This window comes from Symphalangus syndactylus, chromosome 6, assembly GCF_028878055.3.
Source record: "Symphalangus syndactylus isolate Jambi chromosome 6, NHGRI_mSymSyn1-v2.1_pri, whole genome shotgun sequence".
Taxonomy (NCBI): Eukaryota; Metazoa; Chordata; class Mammalia; order Primates; family Hylobatidae; genus Symphalangus; species Symphalangus syndactylus.
Genome location: NC_072428.2, coordinates 139,314,977 through 139,328,078, shown reverse-complemented (window position 1 = coordinate 139,328,078; position 13,102 = coordinate 139,314,977). Strand labels below are relative to the sequence as shown.

The 13,102-nt window shown below is 48.1% G+C and overlaps 2 protein-coding genes across 4 annotated transcripts in view; one reads left to right on the top strand and one right to left on the bottom strand.

Moving 5' to 3' along the window:
• Positions 1-13,102, bottom strand: part of LOC129485490 (uncharacterized) — a 254,453-nt gene that overhangs the window by 70,724 nt on the left and 170,627 nt on the right. The window lies entirely within an intron of this gene.
• Positions 3,782-13,102, top strand: part of ZNF777 (zinc finger protein 777) — a 30,085-nt gene continuing 20,764 nt past the window's right edge. Inside the window, exons 1-3 of one of the 3 annotated variants that reach the window (XM_055284429.2) lie at positions 3,782-4,036; positions 8,777-9,637; positions 10,592-10,718. In XM_055284429.2, coding sequence (XP_055140404.1) covers positions 8,792-9,637; positions 10,592-10,718 — 973 coding nt within the window. In that variant the 5' untranslated portion in view covers positions 3,782-4,036; positions 8,777-8,791. Of the gene's footprint in view, positions 4,037-4,577; positions 4,810-5,033; positions 5,195-8,776; positions 9,638-10,591; positions 10,719-13,102 lie in introns of those variants that run through there. The other 2 variants (XM_055284428.2, XM_055284430.2) reach the window with 2 other exon arrangements.

Sequence of the window (13,102 nt, the reverse complement as noted above, 5' to 3'; positions counted from 1 at the left end):
AAAGGGAAGGAATAGCCAACAACCTCCCTCTCTTGAAGTCTTTTTCTGTGTATAGGGAGGAGGGGTGTCAGTGGTGGGCCAGTCCTGAGGTGGTACCTCCTGGTCAGCTCTGTGAGTAAGTGACTGTCTCAACTCCTTTTGGCCGCATGAAGTTAAAATGCGGGGTTCCTCACATCTTTTGTCCTTAGTATTGAGCCTTAGCCTCAATTCCCAGACACAGGCAAAATGATGCTTAACATCCTGTCACATGATGTTTGCAAGCAATATACCTAAAACTTGAGGGCACAAAATAGTTCAAAGTAACTCACTGGACAGAAAAAGACATACCAGCAAACATTAACCAAAAGAAAGCTGGAGCATTAATATTACTGGACAAAACAGGCTTTAACGCAAAAAGCATTACTAGGATAAATAAGATCACAATGTTATGAAAAAAATGAGGTTCAATGTTCCTAACAACATGGCCTCAAAATACATAATGCAAAAAACGACAGAATTACAAAGAAAAAATGGAAAAATCACAATGGGAGATTTCTACATACTTCTCTCTGTAATTGATAAACAAAAATTAGTAAGGATATAGAAAATTTCAAAAGCATATTCAACTAGTCTTATCCAAACAATTAGAGATTTTGTTCTTTTCAAGTATACACGGAATATTTACAAAAATAGGTTGCAAAGCAAATCACAAAAAATTCCAAATAACCTATTTTACTCAGGCTACTCTTTAAAACCACAATGCAATAATCAGAAAGAAATAATAAAATAATATACAAAATGTTTTTAAAAAGAAGAACCATTTACTGAAGAAAATACAAAAGACTTTTTGCTAACAATTTAATACTGTTTTTGAAACAATTCCTATTGTGATAAATTCATAGCAAAAATCTGCAGCTGATTACACAATATTTAGCATTAATGTGCAGATATACAGTTGGTAATCTTGTGGGGGAAAATAAACCAAGAGTATACACAATTATAGGAGTAAATTCATATTAAGCATGTCATTTTATGAAATGAAATATGTACTACTGAGAAACACAAAGGACTGAACTACTGAAAATGCAACAGCATGACTGAATCTCAAAAACAGTATGCTGACTAAAGGAACCTACATACAGAAGAGTGTATATGTATGATTCCATTTCTATGAAAAGGCAAAAGTAATCTACCATGGCAGAACACAGATGCATGGATTCATCAGAACTCAAAGATTGAAAAAGAACATAAGGAACTTTCTTCAGTAATGAAATGCTTTATATCTTTATTTATTTATTTTTTTGAGACAGTTTTAGCTCTCTTGCCCAGGCTGGAGTGCAGTGGCATGATCTTGGCTCACTGCAACCTCCACCTCCCAGGTTCAAGCGATTCTCCTGCCTCAGCCTCCAGAGTAGCTGGGACTACAGGCGCCCGCCACCATGCCCAGCTAATTTTTGTATTTTTAGTAGAGATGGAGTTTCACCATGTTGGCCAGGCTGGTCTCGAACTCCTGACCTCAGGTGATCCGCCCACCTCGGCCTCCCAAAGTGCTGGGATTACAGGCATGAGCCACCATGCCTGACTGAAATGTTTTATATCTTGATGGCAGGTATGGAGTACGTAAGTCTTTGCATTTGTCAAAGCTAGACAAGCCATAAACTTGAAATCTGTGCATTACACTGCATATAAATAATACTTTAATTTAAATAATTTTAATGTTTGTGCAACACTTACCATGAAACATGTTAAAAGACAGGCTGGGAGAAGATATTTGCCATCTGCCCATCTAACAAGGTATTGTGGAGATTATATACATAAACATAAAATGTATGCCAACAACAGTATAAAAGATGGTAGGGATAACCTGTTGTAAGGTTATCGCACCATATGTGAAGTGGCATAATTTATGTAGACTGTTAAAAAATTAAAGATGTATATTGTAAAACTGAGGACAACCATTTAAAATTATATGTAACTAGAAAGAGAAAGGTGAAAAATAGAAATTACCAAAAAGTAGAATACCAATATAAAAATAGAATTAAAAAAAAAACAAACCTCAACCCCAAAGCAGGCAGAGAGAGAGAGAGAGAGAGAGAGAAGTATCACTGAACACCTGGAACACAGAAAATAGTAAGATGATAGATTTAAATGCAATCCTATTAGTAATTACATTAAATGTTTGGTGATATGATTAAGATCCAGAATAGATTTTTAATGAAATACCTATAAGCCAATAAGAAAAAGATCTCACAACAGAAACATTAGCAAATGATATGAAGAGGAAATTCACAGAGGAAGAAACCAAATGTCTCGTAAACATGAAAAGATGCCCAACCTCATTAATCAGGGAAATACAAATACAAATTAAAATAATGAGCTACCATTTCACACTCATCATGTCGGCAAACGTTCTGAGTCCAGTATCAGTAAGTATGAGCCAGGATGGGGAAAGAGAAAATTACACGATGGTGGGTGTGTAACTGGGCACCATCCCTTCAGTGAGCAGTTCGGGAAGACCAGGAAAGATGAAGGTGCTCTTGCCATCCAGAGTCCCATGTCTAAGCGTCTCTAGAGACGCACTTTAGCAGTGCACAATGAGACATGCATGCAGATATCGCTGGCAGCAGGTTTGTTCTCATTCCTCTAGAGGGAATGGAACGTAAACTGTAGTTTATGTATTCAATGAAATACTATATTGTGGGTAAAATGAACGAACCAGATATTCTTGTTTAAACATGTCTGTATCTCAAAAACAAAATGACCCATGGAAAAAAGCAAGTTGCAACAGGATAGGGACTGGAATATCATTCACATAAAATGTAAAAATACCAAAACCAGTAGTGTGCATTGTTTACGAATGCACGCATGTTAGGAAATGCATAAAGCTCTGTGTGAGAACTCTAGCCTCCGGGAAGGGAGGGGACAGGATGCATAGCTCTGGCCTTACCTCTATCTGTAACTTTCCATTTTTTTTTTTTTTGAGATGGAGTCTTGATCTGTCCCCTAGGCTGGAGTGCAGTGGGGTGATCTCGGCTTACTGCAACCTCTGCCTCCCGGGTTCAAGAGATTCTCCTGCCTCAGCCTCCCGAGTAGCTGGGACTACAGGGCCGCGCCACCACGTCCAGCTAATTTTGGTATTTTTAGTAGAGACGGGGTTTCATCACGTTGGCCAGGTTGGTCTCGATCTCTTGACCTCGTGATTTGCCCACCTCGGGCTCCCAAAGTGCTGGGATTACAGGCATGAGCCACCGCGCCTGGCCATAACTTTCCATTATCTGAGCTGCCAGCATACTGAGTCCTGTTGCCTTCCAAGACCAGCTCCACTCCTGGGGTTCCATTAGGTAAACACAATGTCCTCTGCTCCCCTCGTCTCCCCCCACTTAAGTTAGTTCCATTGGGCGCTAGTAACCAGGACGCCTGCCTATAGTTTCTTCTCTTTTTTTCCTTTTCAGTTCATCCCCAGTTCTCGCCACCTCGTAGGTATTCAATTAATACATGTTTAAGTGGACCTGTCCAGGAAGGGGAGTCCTCAGCTCTAAGCTCCTGCATTTCTTTTGGGACTTCTCATGGTTACAAAGAACATTCATTCATACTGTGACTGAGGGTAAACAATTCGCTGCCCACTCGGCCTCAGTTTCCTCCTAAATGACCCGTCTGGCCACTTCCAGCCCCAGCAGGGTCTGATTCTAGGAATTCGGTCCTTTCATGTCGAAAACAACACTCGGGCATTTCACAAAAGCACCCAACCCCCTGGCTCCCCTTGGAAGCACAGCCCGCGTCCCTGGAACCCGGGCTGCACTGAGCTGGTCACATGAACTCCGGGCTTTCTCTGGTGTGACGGGTTTCTTAGATCCCTTTGTGAGCGCAGGTTTTGAAAGGGAACGACCCCGGGTTCTGGGTGTGAGAGGCACAGGGGATCGGCGGGAGGAAGGCTGTCGGAGCCAATCAAGCCGCCTCCAGACCCCAGCACGTCGCCTGGGCTGCGCGCTCCGACTTCGCCTCCGCCCGCGCGCCTCCCGGCCTCGCCCGAGGGTGCCTGGGCAGGCGAGGACCCCAGGTGAGAGGCCGGAGGGTCCTGGAGGGTGGGAGGCCCCGGCGGTTCGGCCCGGGCTCCACGACGGGCTGGCCCGGGCTCAGGGCGTGTCCGTCGCCGCCGGGCGGCTCGCTCGACACTGTTCGCTCCTACCGGCTGTAGATGGAGCTGTCTGGGTTCCGGCAGCCTCCGACGAGCCTCAGAGTGTTTCTCTTTAAACGGCCTGAGAGGGACATGCCTCCCAGGATGCAGTTTGTAGCAACATGGCAGCTGCTGTGCAGCTCCCCTGCTGAAGAGGCGCCGGGACGGCAGCGCAGCTCGCAGCCGGGGCCGGGGCCGGAGCCGGGGTCCCAGCCGCGGCCGCAGAGGGGCGGCGCGCGGGCCGGGGGCCGCCGTTGAGGGCCGGGGCCCAGCTCGCCGCCGGGACGCAGCCAGCCGGGCCGCCCGCACAGCCGCGCGCCCCGCTCCGACGCCGCCACTCGGGCTCCGCGGCCCCGCGCCCGCTCGCCCCGCGCGCCCGGAGCAGGCCGGGGCCCGACGGCCGCGCGCGAGCCCCGGCGGGGAAGACAGGGCTGGGCCGGCGCCGCCTGCGGAGAGCGCCGGGCGGCCAGGCCTGCGCGGGGCCGCGCACAGCAGCGGCGGCGGCGACTCCGGGGGCCCGGGCCGGACAGCGCAGGGCCATGGCCGAGGCGGCCCCGGCTCCTGTGAGGGCGGCCCGCGCGCGCACGGACGCGCGGCCTCGGGGCCCCGGGGACGGCCTGAGTGTCCCGGGCTCGGCGGCCCGGCCTGGGATCTCGGTAAGGGGCAGAAACGCTGCGACGTTGTCGCGGGGGGTGGGGGCGCCCTGGAGGGGCCCGCGCGTCTTGACCCGGGCGGTGGGGGAGGGCTACGGGCCCCGCCGCCGTCCGTGCGAGGCTGCGCTCACGCCCGGCCCGGCACACACGCGGCCCCGAGGTGGGGCGCCCGGAGGCGCGCTCGCTCCCTGCGGGGCCCGCGCTGCGTCCGTCGGGGTAGCCGCCGGCACGTTTTCCGCAGAGCTCGGCCCCGCGGAGCCTTCCCTGGCCCGGGCGCGGCGCTGACGCGGCTCTCCCATTTCGCAGAACGGAGACACTGAGGCACAGACACCTGGCGGCGACCCGCCCTGCCGGCCCCAAGGTCACGTAGCAAGGCATCCGTGGCACGGTGCGGTAGCCCCAGAAAGGCCTGCCCAGCGGGCTGCGGGCCTGGACGGGGAGGGGGTGGCTCTGGCTGCGGCCGCCCCTAGGTGAGGGGCCTGGGCCGCCTTGGCAGCAGACACGGCCCGTCGGGGGCGGCGGGGGAGGCCGGGCAGCGCCCAGCTGGGCATCTCCGCGGTGGGAGCAGGTGACCCTCTGAGCTCCAGCCTCTGCCTCCGGCCTCTGCGTCTGGAAGGTCGCAGGCTAAACTTTGGGTGCCCTGACAGATGGTGTCTGGGGAGTAAGCTTCTCAGGGGTTGGGGGCTGATGTTCCTCTTCAGGGAGACACTTTTAAAAAATCATCCCTCAGATCCTCCCGCAGACCTGCTCTTTGAGACGCCCTGGCCGTGCTAGTGAGAGGATTACTGCATGGGAGTCAGTGCCTTTGAGCCTCAGTTTCCTATTGTGTACACAGGAAGGAGGCAGGATATATAGCTTTCTAAAAAGCCTCCCAATTCTTTAATTAAAAAAAAAAAAAAAAACTCTTGAGAAAATAAAATCAAACGAAGATTTTTACATGCCTTACTCTGGACTCAGGCCCTCGGGGCCCTTGAATGGTATATAATGCTGGGTGAACCATACTGGGTCATTCAAAAAAATGCCACGACTTTCTTAATAAGTCAGATACTGTGGTTATGGATGCTTCTGCTAATGTGGCATGAATCCTGGAGACTCCGTCCAGTCCTGATCCGTGGGGGAAGGAGGGACGGTTAAATCCTATAAATATGGTTCAGAAGAATTCTCCCTCCAACCCCCTACCAGCAATTTGAGAATTTGAGCTTATTCGTTTTAGATATATTTACAGCTTCCTCCCTCTCTTTGGTCATTTCTTTCTGCTTAGGGTAAGATAAGCCGCAGGTTTACCGGGATGGATGAAATTATAGCAAAAGGCTTTTATTTGGGAGGCGAGGGAGGGAACACGCTCCTGTGGCCCCTCTACAGTCCTCCAAATCCGGAAATGGAGAGAGACAGTCTAATAATAGCAAAGAAATAGTATTTTCCTTTGAGCTCTGATTTGTCTAGCTGGTAAAGATGCCTTGGTCTGCTGGCTCTGTTTACTATACTGGGGTTTTTTTGTTTGTTTGTTTTTTATTGTTTCAGTTAAACCTCTGCATTACTCAGACTAACTTGCTCCCCAGGGATTTTTTTCCCCTTCATCTTTCTAGTGCTAGGCAGATACCCTAATCTCCCTCTGAGGCAAGGGCTGTAATGTGCCTATTGTGTTGCGTTAGGCAGTCACTTTCCCTGAGAGCCAGGCGCCTAGCCTCGAGGGCCCCCAGCGCTTCCTTCACAGGGAGTGAAGAGTTGAAAGGTGGCTTAGCTGTTGATGAGCTTGCAGGTTTAGGGGTCTGTGAGTTCCTTGAAGATGTTTGCAAAATTCCGTGTATGTGCCCTTGTGTCTTTTTTGAGGACAAGAACCCAAAACTTTCATTAGGTTTTCAAAGAGGTCCCTGACCCCAACTTAAATTATAATATCTCTAAAGGCAAGGCCTTCCTCCCCACCTCTCCCAACCCTATCAAACCTGCCACAGGTCTTTGTGTATAAATAATATCCAGGCCTCGGGATTTTAGAGGTAAAAAGGATTCAAAGCACACACCTGCCTGGCCAGCTGCCTCAGTTGACAGTTAAGGCCTCAAGGTAGCCTGCAGGCTGTGGAACCAGACCACTGGGTGACCTGGGGCAAGTTGCTTAGTCTCTCCTGTCCCCAGCGTCTTCCTGTACTAAGTATGGATAGTAACTCTAGTAGTACCTGTTTCATAGATTTTGTGAGGATTAAATGAGATAATCCTTTAAAATGCTTAACACAGCTCATGGCACATAATAAATGCTGGATAATTGTTAGCCATTCTCAGCTGATTAGCGCTCATGTCTGGTTCGAGGCAGAGACTATTAGACGATACTATCTCAAAAACCTTTTGTGAATAGGATCTTGAATATTCGATCCGTGGCTTAAAAGTGTGATGCTGTCACAGTTAAGTCACGTATAAATGAACCAATAAAAGAAAAAAAGCTGTAGAAGATATGGAATAGCTTTAGATAAGTCTCTGGTAGGTGACTAAAGGAATGTCATTATTCTAATAATTTTTTTGTAACTCAACAATTTACCCTTCAGCAGACATTTATCGAACACATACTATATGTCAGACTGAACACTGGGGCTATGCTAATTTTCAACGGAAGAAAATTGAAATTTTAATTAAAGACCACTTGGATATAGAGCACAGTGACTGAGCAGATTGACTGAAGGAAGATGATGAAGGAGTGGACAGAAATTGTTACAGGAGAAATTGTGTTAGGTTCCAGTAAAGATATTGATGATCTACGTAGGTAAATACATAACTAGTTACTCACAGAAGATCATGGCTTCGCCTCCCCAGTGATTCAAGAATTCTCTCAGTGTGAGTATGGCAGGGTGGGGAACAAGGAGAGCATGGGTCATTGAGATCCCAGAAGGACTCCAAGTCTTTATGGTGATCTAGTCTCCCCAAATCTGGATACAAGTCACTAGTCCAGCTGACTTCTGCTCTACTTCCCCATCCTTCCAGGCTTCAACTGCTTCCTCATTCCCCATGTTGGAAACCCCAGGGTGGAACCCAGACCACCCGAGTACACCTACTGGAGTGGACTGCTGCCCACTCCTAAGAGTGGTTGAATTGCCTGCCTTCACCTGCCTCGATGTCTCACTCTGCTTATAGCAGAAGCCAGGCCAGAATACCCAGAAGCCTGTTCAGCCTCTACAGCAGGGGCTGGGCACACAGAAGATGTTTCCAAGTCAAACATATACCATACTGACTCATTGAGATGAGTCTGCAATGCAACTGTTATCAAAGAGTAGGAGTCTGGGAAACTTCAGATAATGTCGTGTCCTCACTTTTGGACTGAGCGAAGGCAGGAACCCAGGGCACCACAAAGGCCTAATGCTGGTAGAAGTGGTGGTGGCTGGATGCCAAGTCCACCTTCCAGTTAAGAACATTAACAGTTCTGGCCCCTGCTGGTGAGCCCCATACCACTGCTGGGAGGTGTGGGTTAGTAAGTGCTTGGCTTTTACAAAATTCTGCTCTTTTGTTTCTCAAAGTTTTATGTTCAGTGCTCCAACAACTCAGGGAGGTAGTGTGTGTGTCAGATATTATTATCCTTGTTTTATGGATGAGGACACAGGACACTAAGAACAGAGAGGTCAAATGATCGATCCAGAGTGACACAGGTGGCAATAGGTGTAGACAGGACCAAAAGCCACATGTTCTAACAGGAGTCGAGAACCCTTCCCCTCTCCCACACTGCTGTTCGTAAGGTACCCGTGCAGTGTATGTTGTGAAAAAGGAGATGGCTCTGTAAGAAACAAAAGGTGGCATAATCATCTTTCGTCTGCGGTTCATAATAGTGTTATAATTGATGTCTAAATTGGTGTTGTGGTCTCTAGAAGAGATTCACATATGAGGGGCACATGTTATTGCTACCAAACGGAAGCACTTTTTATGTGTATACTTGTCTTTGGGCTTTATGAGACTGTGGCCTTCAATCCTCTTTTCCTTTCTTCCATGAACACAGGTTCAGCAGCTGGACATGGAGAACCAACGCTCATCACCTCTGTCGTTTCCCAGCGTTCCACAAGAAGAAACCTTACGTCAGGTCCCTGCTGGACTCCCCCGAGAAACTCTGTTCCAGTCCCGCGTTCTTCCTCCCAAAGAAATTCCTTCTTTGTCTCCCACCATTCCCCGTCAAGGCTCCCTGCCCCAAATTTCCAGTGCTCCCAAGCAAGAGACTTCTGGCCGGATGCCACATGTGCTCCAGAAGCGACCTTCACTCCTGTGTTCTGCCACTTCTGAGCAAGAGACTCCTCTCCAGGGCCCCCTGGCTTCCCAGGAAGGGACCCAGTATCCACCCCCAGCTGCTGCTGAACAAGAAGTCTCCCTTCTCTCTCACTCCCCCCACCACCAAGAAGCCCCTGTTCACTCCCCTGAAGCTCCTGAGAAAGACCCCCTGACCCTTTCCCCAACAGTTCCCGAGACTGACATGGACCCCCTGCTCCAGAGCCCGGTCTCCCAAAAGGATGCCCCCTTCCAGATCTCTTCTGCAGTCCAGAAGGAACAGCCGCTCCCCACGGCAGAGATCACCCGCTTGGCTGTGTGGGCTGCCGTCCAAGCAGTGGAGAGGAAGCTGGAGGCCCAGGCCATGAGGCTACTGACCCTGGAAGGCAGAACGGGGACAAATGAAAAGAAGATAGCCGACTGCGAGAAGACAGCCGTGGAGTTCGCGAACCATCTGGAGAGCAAGTGGGTCGTGCTGGGGACCCTGCTGCAGGAGTATGGGCTGCTGCAGAGGCGGCTGGAGAACATGGAGAACCTGCTGAAAAACAGAAATTTCTGGATCCTGCGGCTACCCCCCGGCAGCAATGGAGAAGTTCCCAAGGTAAGCACATCCCAACTGGGGCTTCCCAAGGAAGTGATCTGAATTGTAGTGTGGTTTAGGAATGTAGTGTAATATGAAAGAAAGGGGTGGTTGAGAAAGGAAAAAATATAGTGATCCCAATTGCTAGGACGTGCCAAAATCAAATTATTTCTCCTGTTGATGAGAGTATAGGCTAGTACAGAAATGCCCCTGGGATCGGGGGTTGTCAGTTTGGAAGGGTGTTCAGCAGAGCCGCCCATGGTGTGAGAGACTACGAAGGCAGAGCGCAGGCCGATGAGAGCCGTGGAGAGCCTTTACCATCAGCCACTGAGGGTGCGTTAGCTTCACACTTGCAGCAGAGGAAGGAGCTTGGGTTAAACATCACAAGGCTCTGTCCTGCTCCACATTTTTATGAGTTCACTTATAAGCCATGTTAGTGCCAGGAAAACGGATTTCGAGAGGTTTCCTTTCAAAAGCTAGAGAAGTTAGGTTTCCATATTATTTTCCAGAAGGTTCTGAAAGAGCTTGAGTGTGGACTGGCTTGCTTTCTCTTCTTCAGTGCTGCTGCCCCCTTTCACAGCCATATGTAGGGAGAAAACAGACTCTGTTCTCTAGCCCGGCATATCGCAAATTTAACTGTGCACATGGATCTCCCCGGGATCTTACTGAATGCAGAAGCTATTTAGTAGGTCTAAGGTGGGGTCTGAGAGTCCGAATTTCTAACAAGTTTCCTGGTAGCACCATTGCTGCTGATCCACAGACCATGCTTTAGAGCTGCAAGAATTATATCCTGAAGGGGAGGAAAAGGATCCGACAAGACAGGCCCTTCACTCTCTGGGGCCAGGACAGTGGCCAGACTTCTAGAAAAGTCCTAGGTGAAGGCCCAGAGCCAGGAGTTTGGGCCTTGGGATTGGCCAGCCGTGGGCCTGTCACTGCCTTCCAGCAGGTCTGAGCCGAGTTGTTGTGTGGTTTCAGGTCCCTGTCACATTTGATGATGTTGCTGTCCACTTCTCGGAGCAGGAGTGGGGAAACCTGTCTGAGTGGCAGAAGGAGCTCTACAAGAACGTGATGAGGGGCAACTACGAGTCCCTGGTTTCCATGGGTAAGGAGAAGCCTTCGCTCACTGGGGGCTGCCTGGACACCAGCTCAAGGTGCATTCATAAACTTAGGGAGTTCTGAACCCCAGCAGAGCCAATAGTTGCAAGCAAGGAGAACAGAATTTTAGAGATCACAACAGATTAAAGCAAACGCCCTCATATACCCACACACATCAGTGTGGCCCAGGCCAGAATGGCTTGTAAATTGAGACCCCACTCTCGGAGAAGCTGCTGGGGCAAGGAGGAAGAGAAAGACCTAGACATCAGTGGTCTCTCCATCATCATATTTTTCCCCATGGGGACCCCTTTTTAAATAAATTAGTTTGTCCAGCAAACTATTATTAAGGAAGGAAAAAAGAATGAAAGAAAAGTGTGCTGAGTGTCTACTGTGTACCAGCCACATTTGAGGTGCTGTACAAGAATCACCTCCTTGGACCCGCACAGCCAAGATGTTGGGGAGGCTAAGACAGGCATTCACACTCCTGTTTGATGATTCAGGTGCCTGAACACTGAGGCTGTGATCAGGGAGGTTAAATGCTCATTTCATGGAGATCTGTCTTACCCTGAAGTCTGTAGATTCTTGTGATTTTAATTAAGAATATTTAAGGATGAAAACCTGGAAAAATGTACTTTACTTACATATGTGTGTGTGTGTGTGTGTGTGTGTGTGTATCTGTTTCTCTGATATGGAGAACTTTTTGGGCATATACAAAAAAAGTTATCTTAAACATTTAAATGTGTTGTCACATAGAAACTTTGATTCCAGCTAGAACTGATAATTTTATACATACCTTTCCATAGGATACATTCCCTTCCTTTTAAAATTCTTTTTTCTTTTTTTAATTGTGTTTTTTAATTGTGAAAATTCAACAATTTAAATGATTTATATAATTAAGAGCAACCACCACCCATTCACCAGTACCACTCCCCAGAGGTAACCACCATGAACACTTTGGCCTGTGTTCTCTCTCATCTTTTTTTGCATGTGCAGTTATAAGCATGATACATGCACTGATGCACATGCAGTTTGGGGTTTGCACAGAGGGGCCCGTTCGCTTATTTTACCTAATGTAGGGGTATAGAGAGTGTTCCATGTCAGCACACGTAGGCCTCCTTGGAAAGACAGTGCAGTGTTCCACGTGAACCGTTAGGGCTTTTGACCTTTCTGCTGTTGCTGAACAGTAGATTGATTCTGTTTTTCTCACTGTTACAAAGTGTTATGATAAACATCTCTGTGTATTTGTGCACTTCTGTGTGTTACAGTAGGACAGATACTAAGAAGTGGGATTGCCAAGTAAACAGGATGCACATTTGCAGTTTTATGGCTACTGCCTGGTGCCTTCCAGAAGGCTGAGCCAGTTGATATTTCTGCAAGAGTGTGTGAAAATGCCAGTTCATACCCTGGCCTGAGCTGATGTTCTTCTATTTTAAATATTAGCCTTTTTTATAGGTGAAAAATGATACCTTATTTATGCATTTATTTATTTATTTACTTTTTTTTTTTTTTTTTTTTGAGACGGAGTCTCGCTCTGTTGCCCAGGCTGGAGTGCAGTGGCACGATCTGGGCTCACTGCAAGCTGCGCCTCCCGGGTTCACGCCATTCTCCTACCTCAGCCTCCCGAGTAGCTGGGACTACAGGCACCTTCCACTGCTCCTGGCTAATTTTTTTTTGTATTTTTAGTAGAGACGGGGTTTCACCGTGTCAGCCAGGATGGTCTAGATCTCCTGATCTCGTGATCCAGCTGCCTCAGCCTCCAAAGTGCTGGGATTATAGGCGTGAGCCACACGCCCAGCCTACCTCATTTATTTAAATATGTATTCTTTGATGATTAGTGAACTTGTGCATCTTTTTTTTTTTTTTTAAGACGGAGTCTCACTCTGTCGCCCAGGCTAGAGTGCAGTGGTGCGATCTCAGCTCACGACAAGCTCCGCCTCCCGGGTTCACACTATTCTCCTGCCTCAGCCTCCTGAGTAGCTGGGACTACAGGTGCCCACCATCGCGCCCAGCTAATTTTTTGTATTTTTAGTAGAGACAGGGTTTCACCGTGTTAGCCAAGATGGTCTCGATCTCCTGACCTTGTGATCCGTCCTCCTCGGCCCCCCAAAGTGCTGGGATTACAGGCGTGAGCCACCGCGCCCGGCGAACTTGTGCATCTTTTTATATATTTATTGGCCATTCATATTTCTTCTATGAATTACCTATTTATAGCTTTGCAATTTTACTAGTTATAGAAGTTCTTTATGTATAACTATGGATATTAACCCTTTGCCATATATCAAACATGTATATATATGTATAATATTTCCTCCAAGTTTCTTTATCTTTTAACTTTATTTCCAAAGAACTGCAAACTCATTTTATGTAAGAAAATCTATTGATATTTTATGG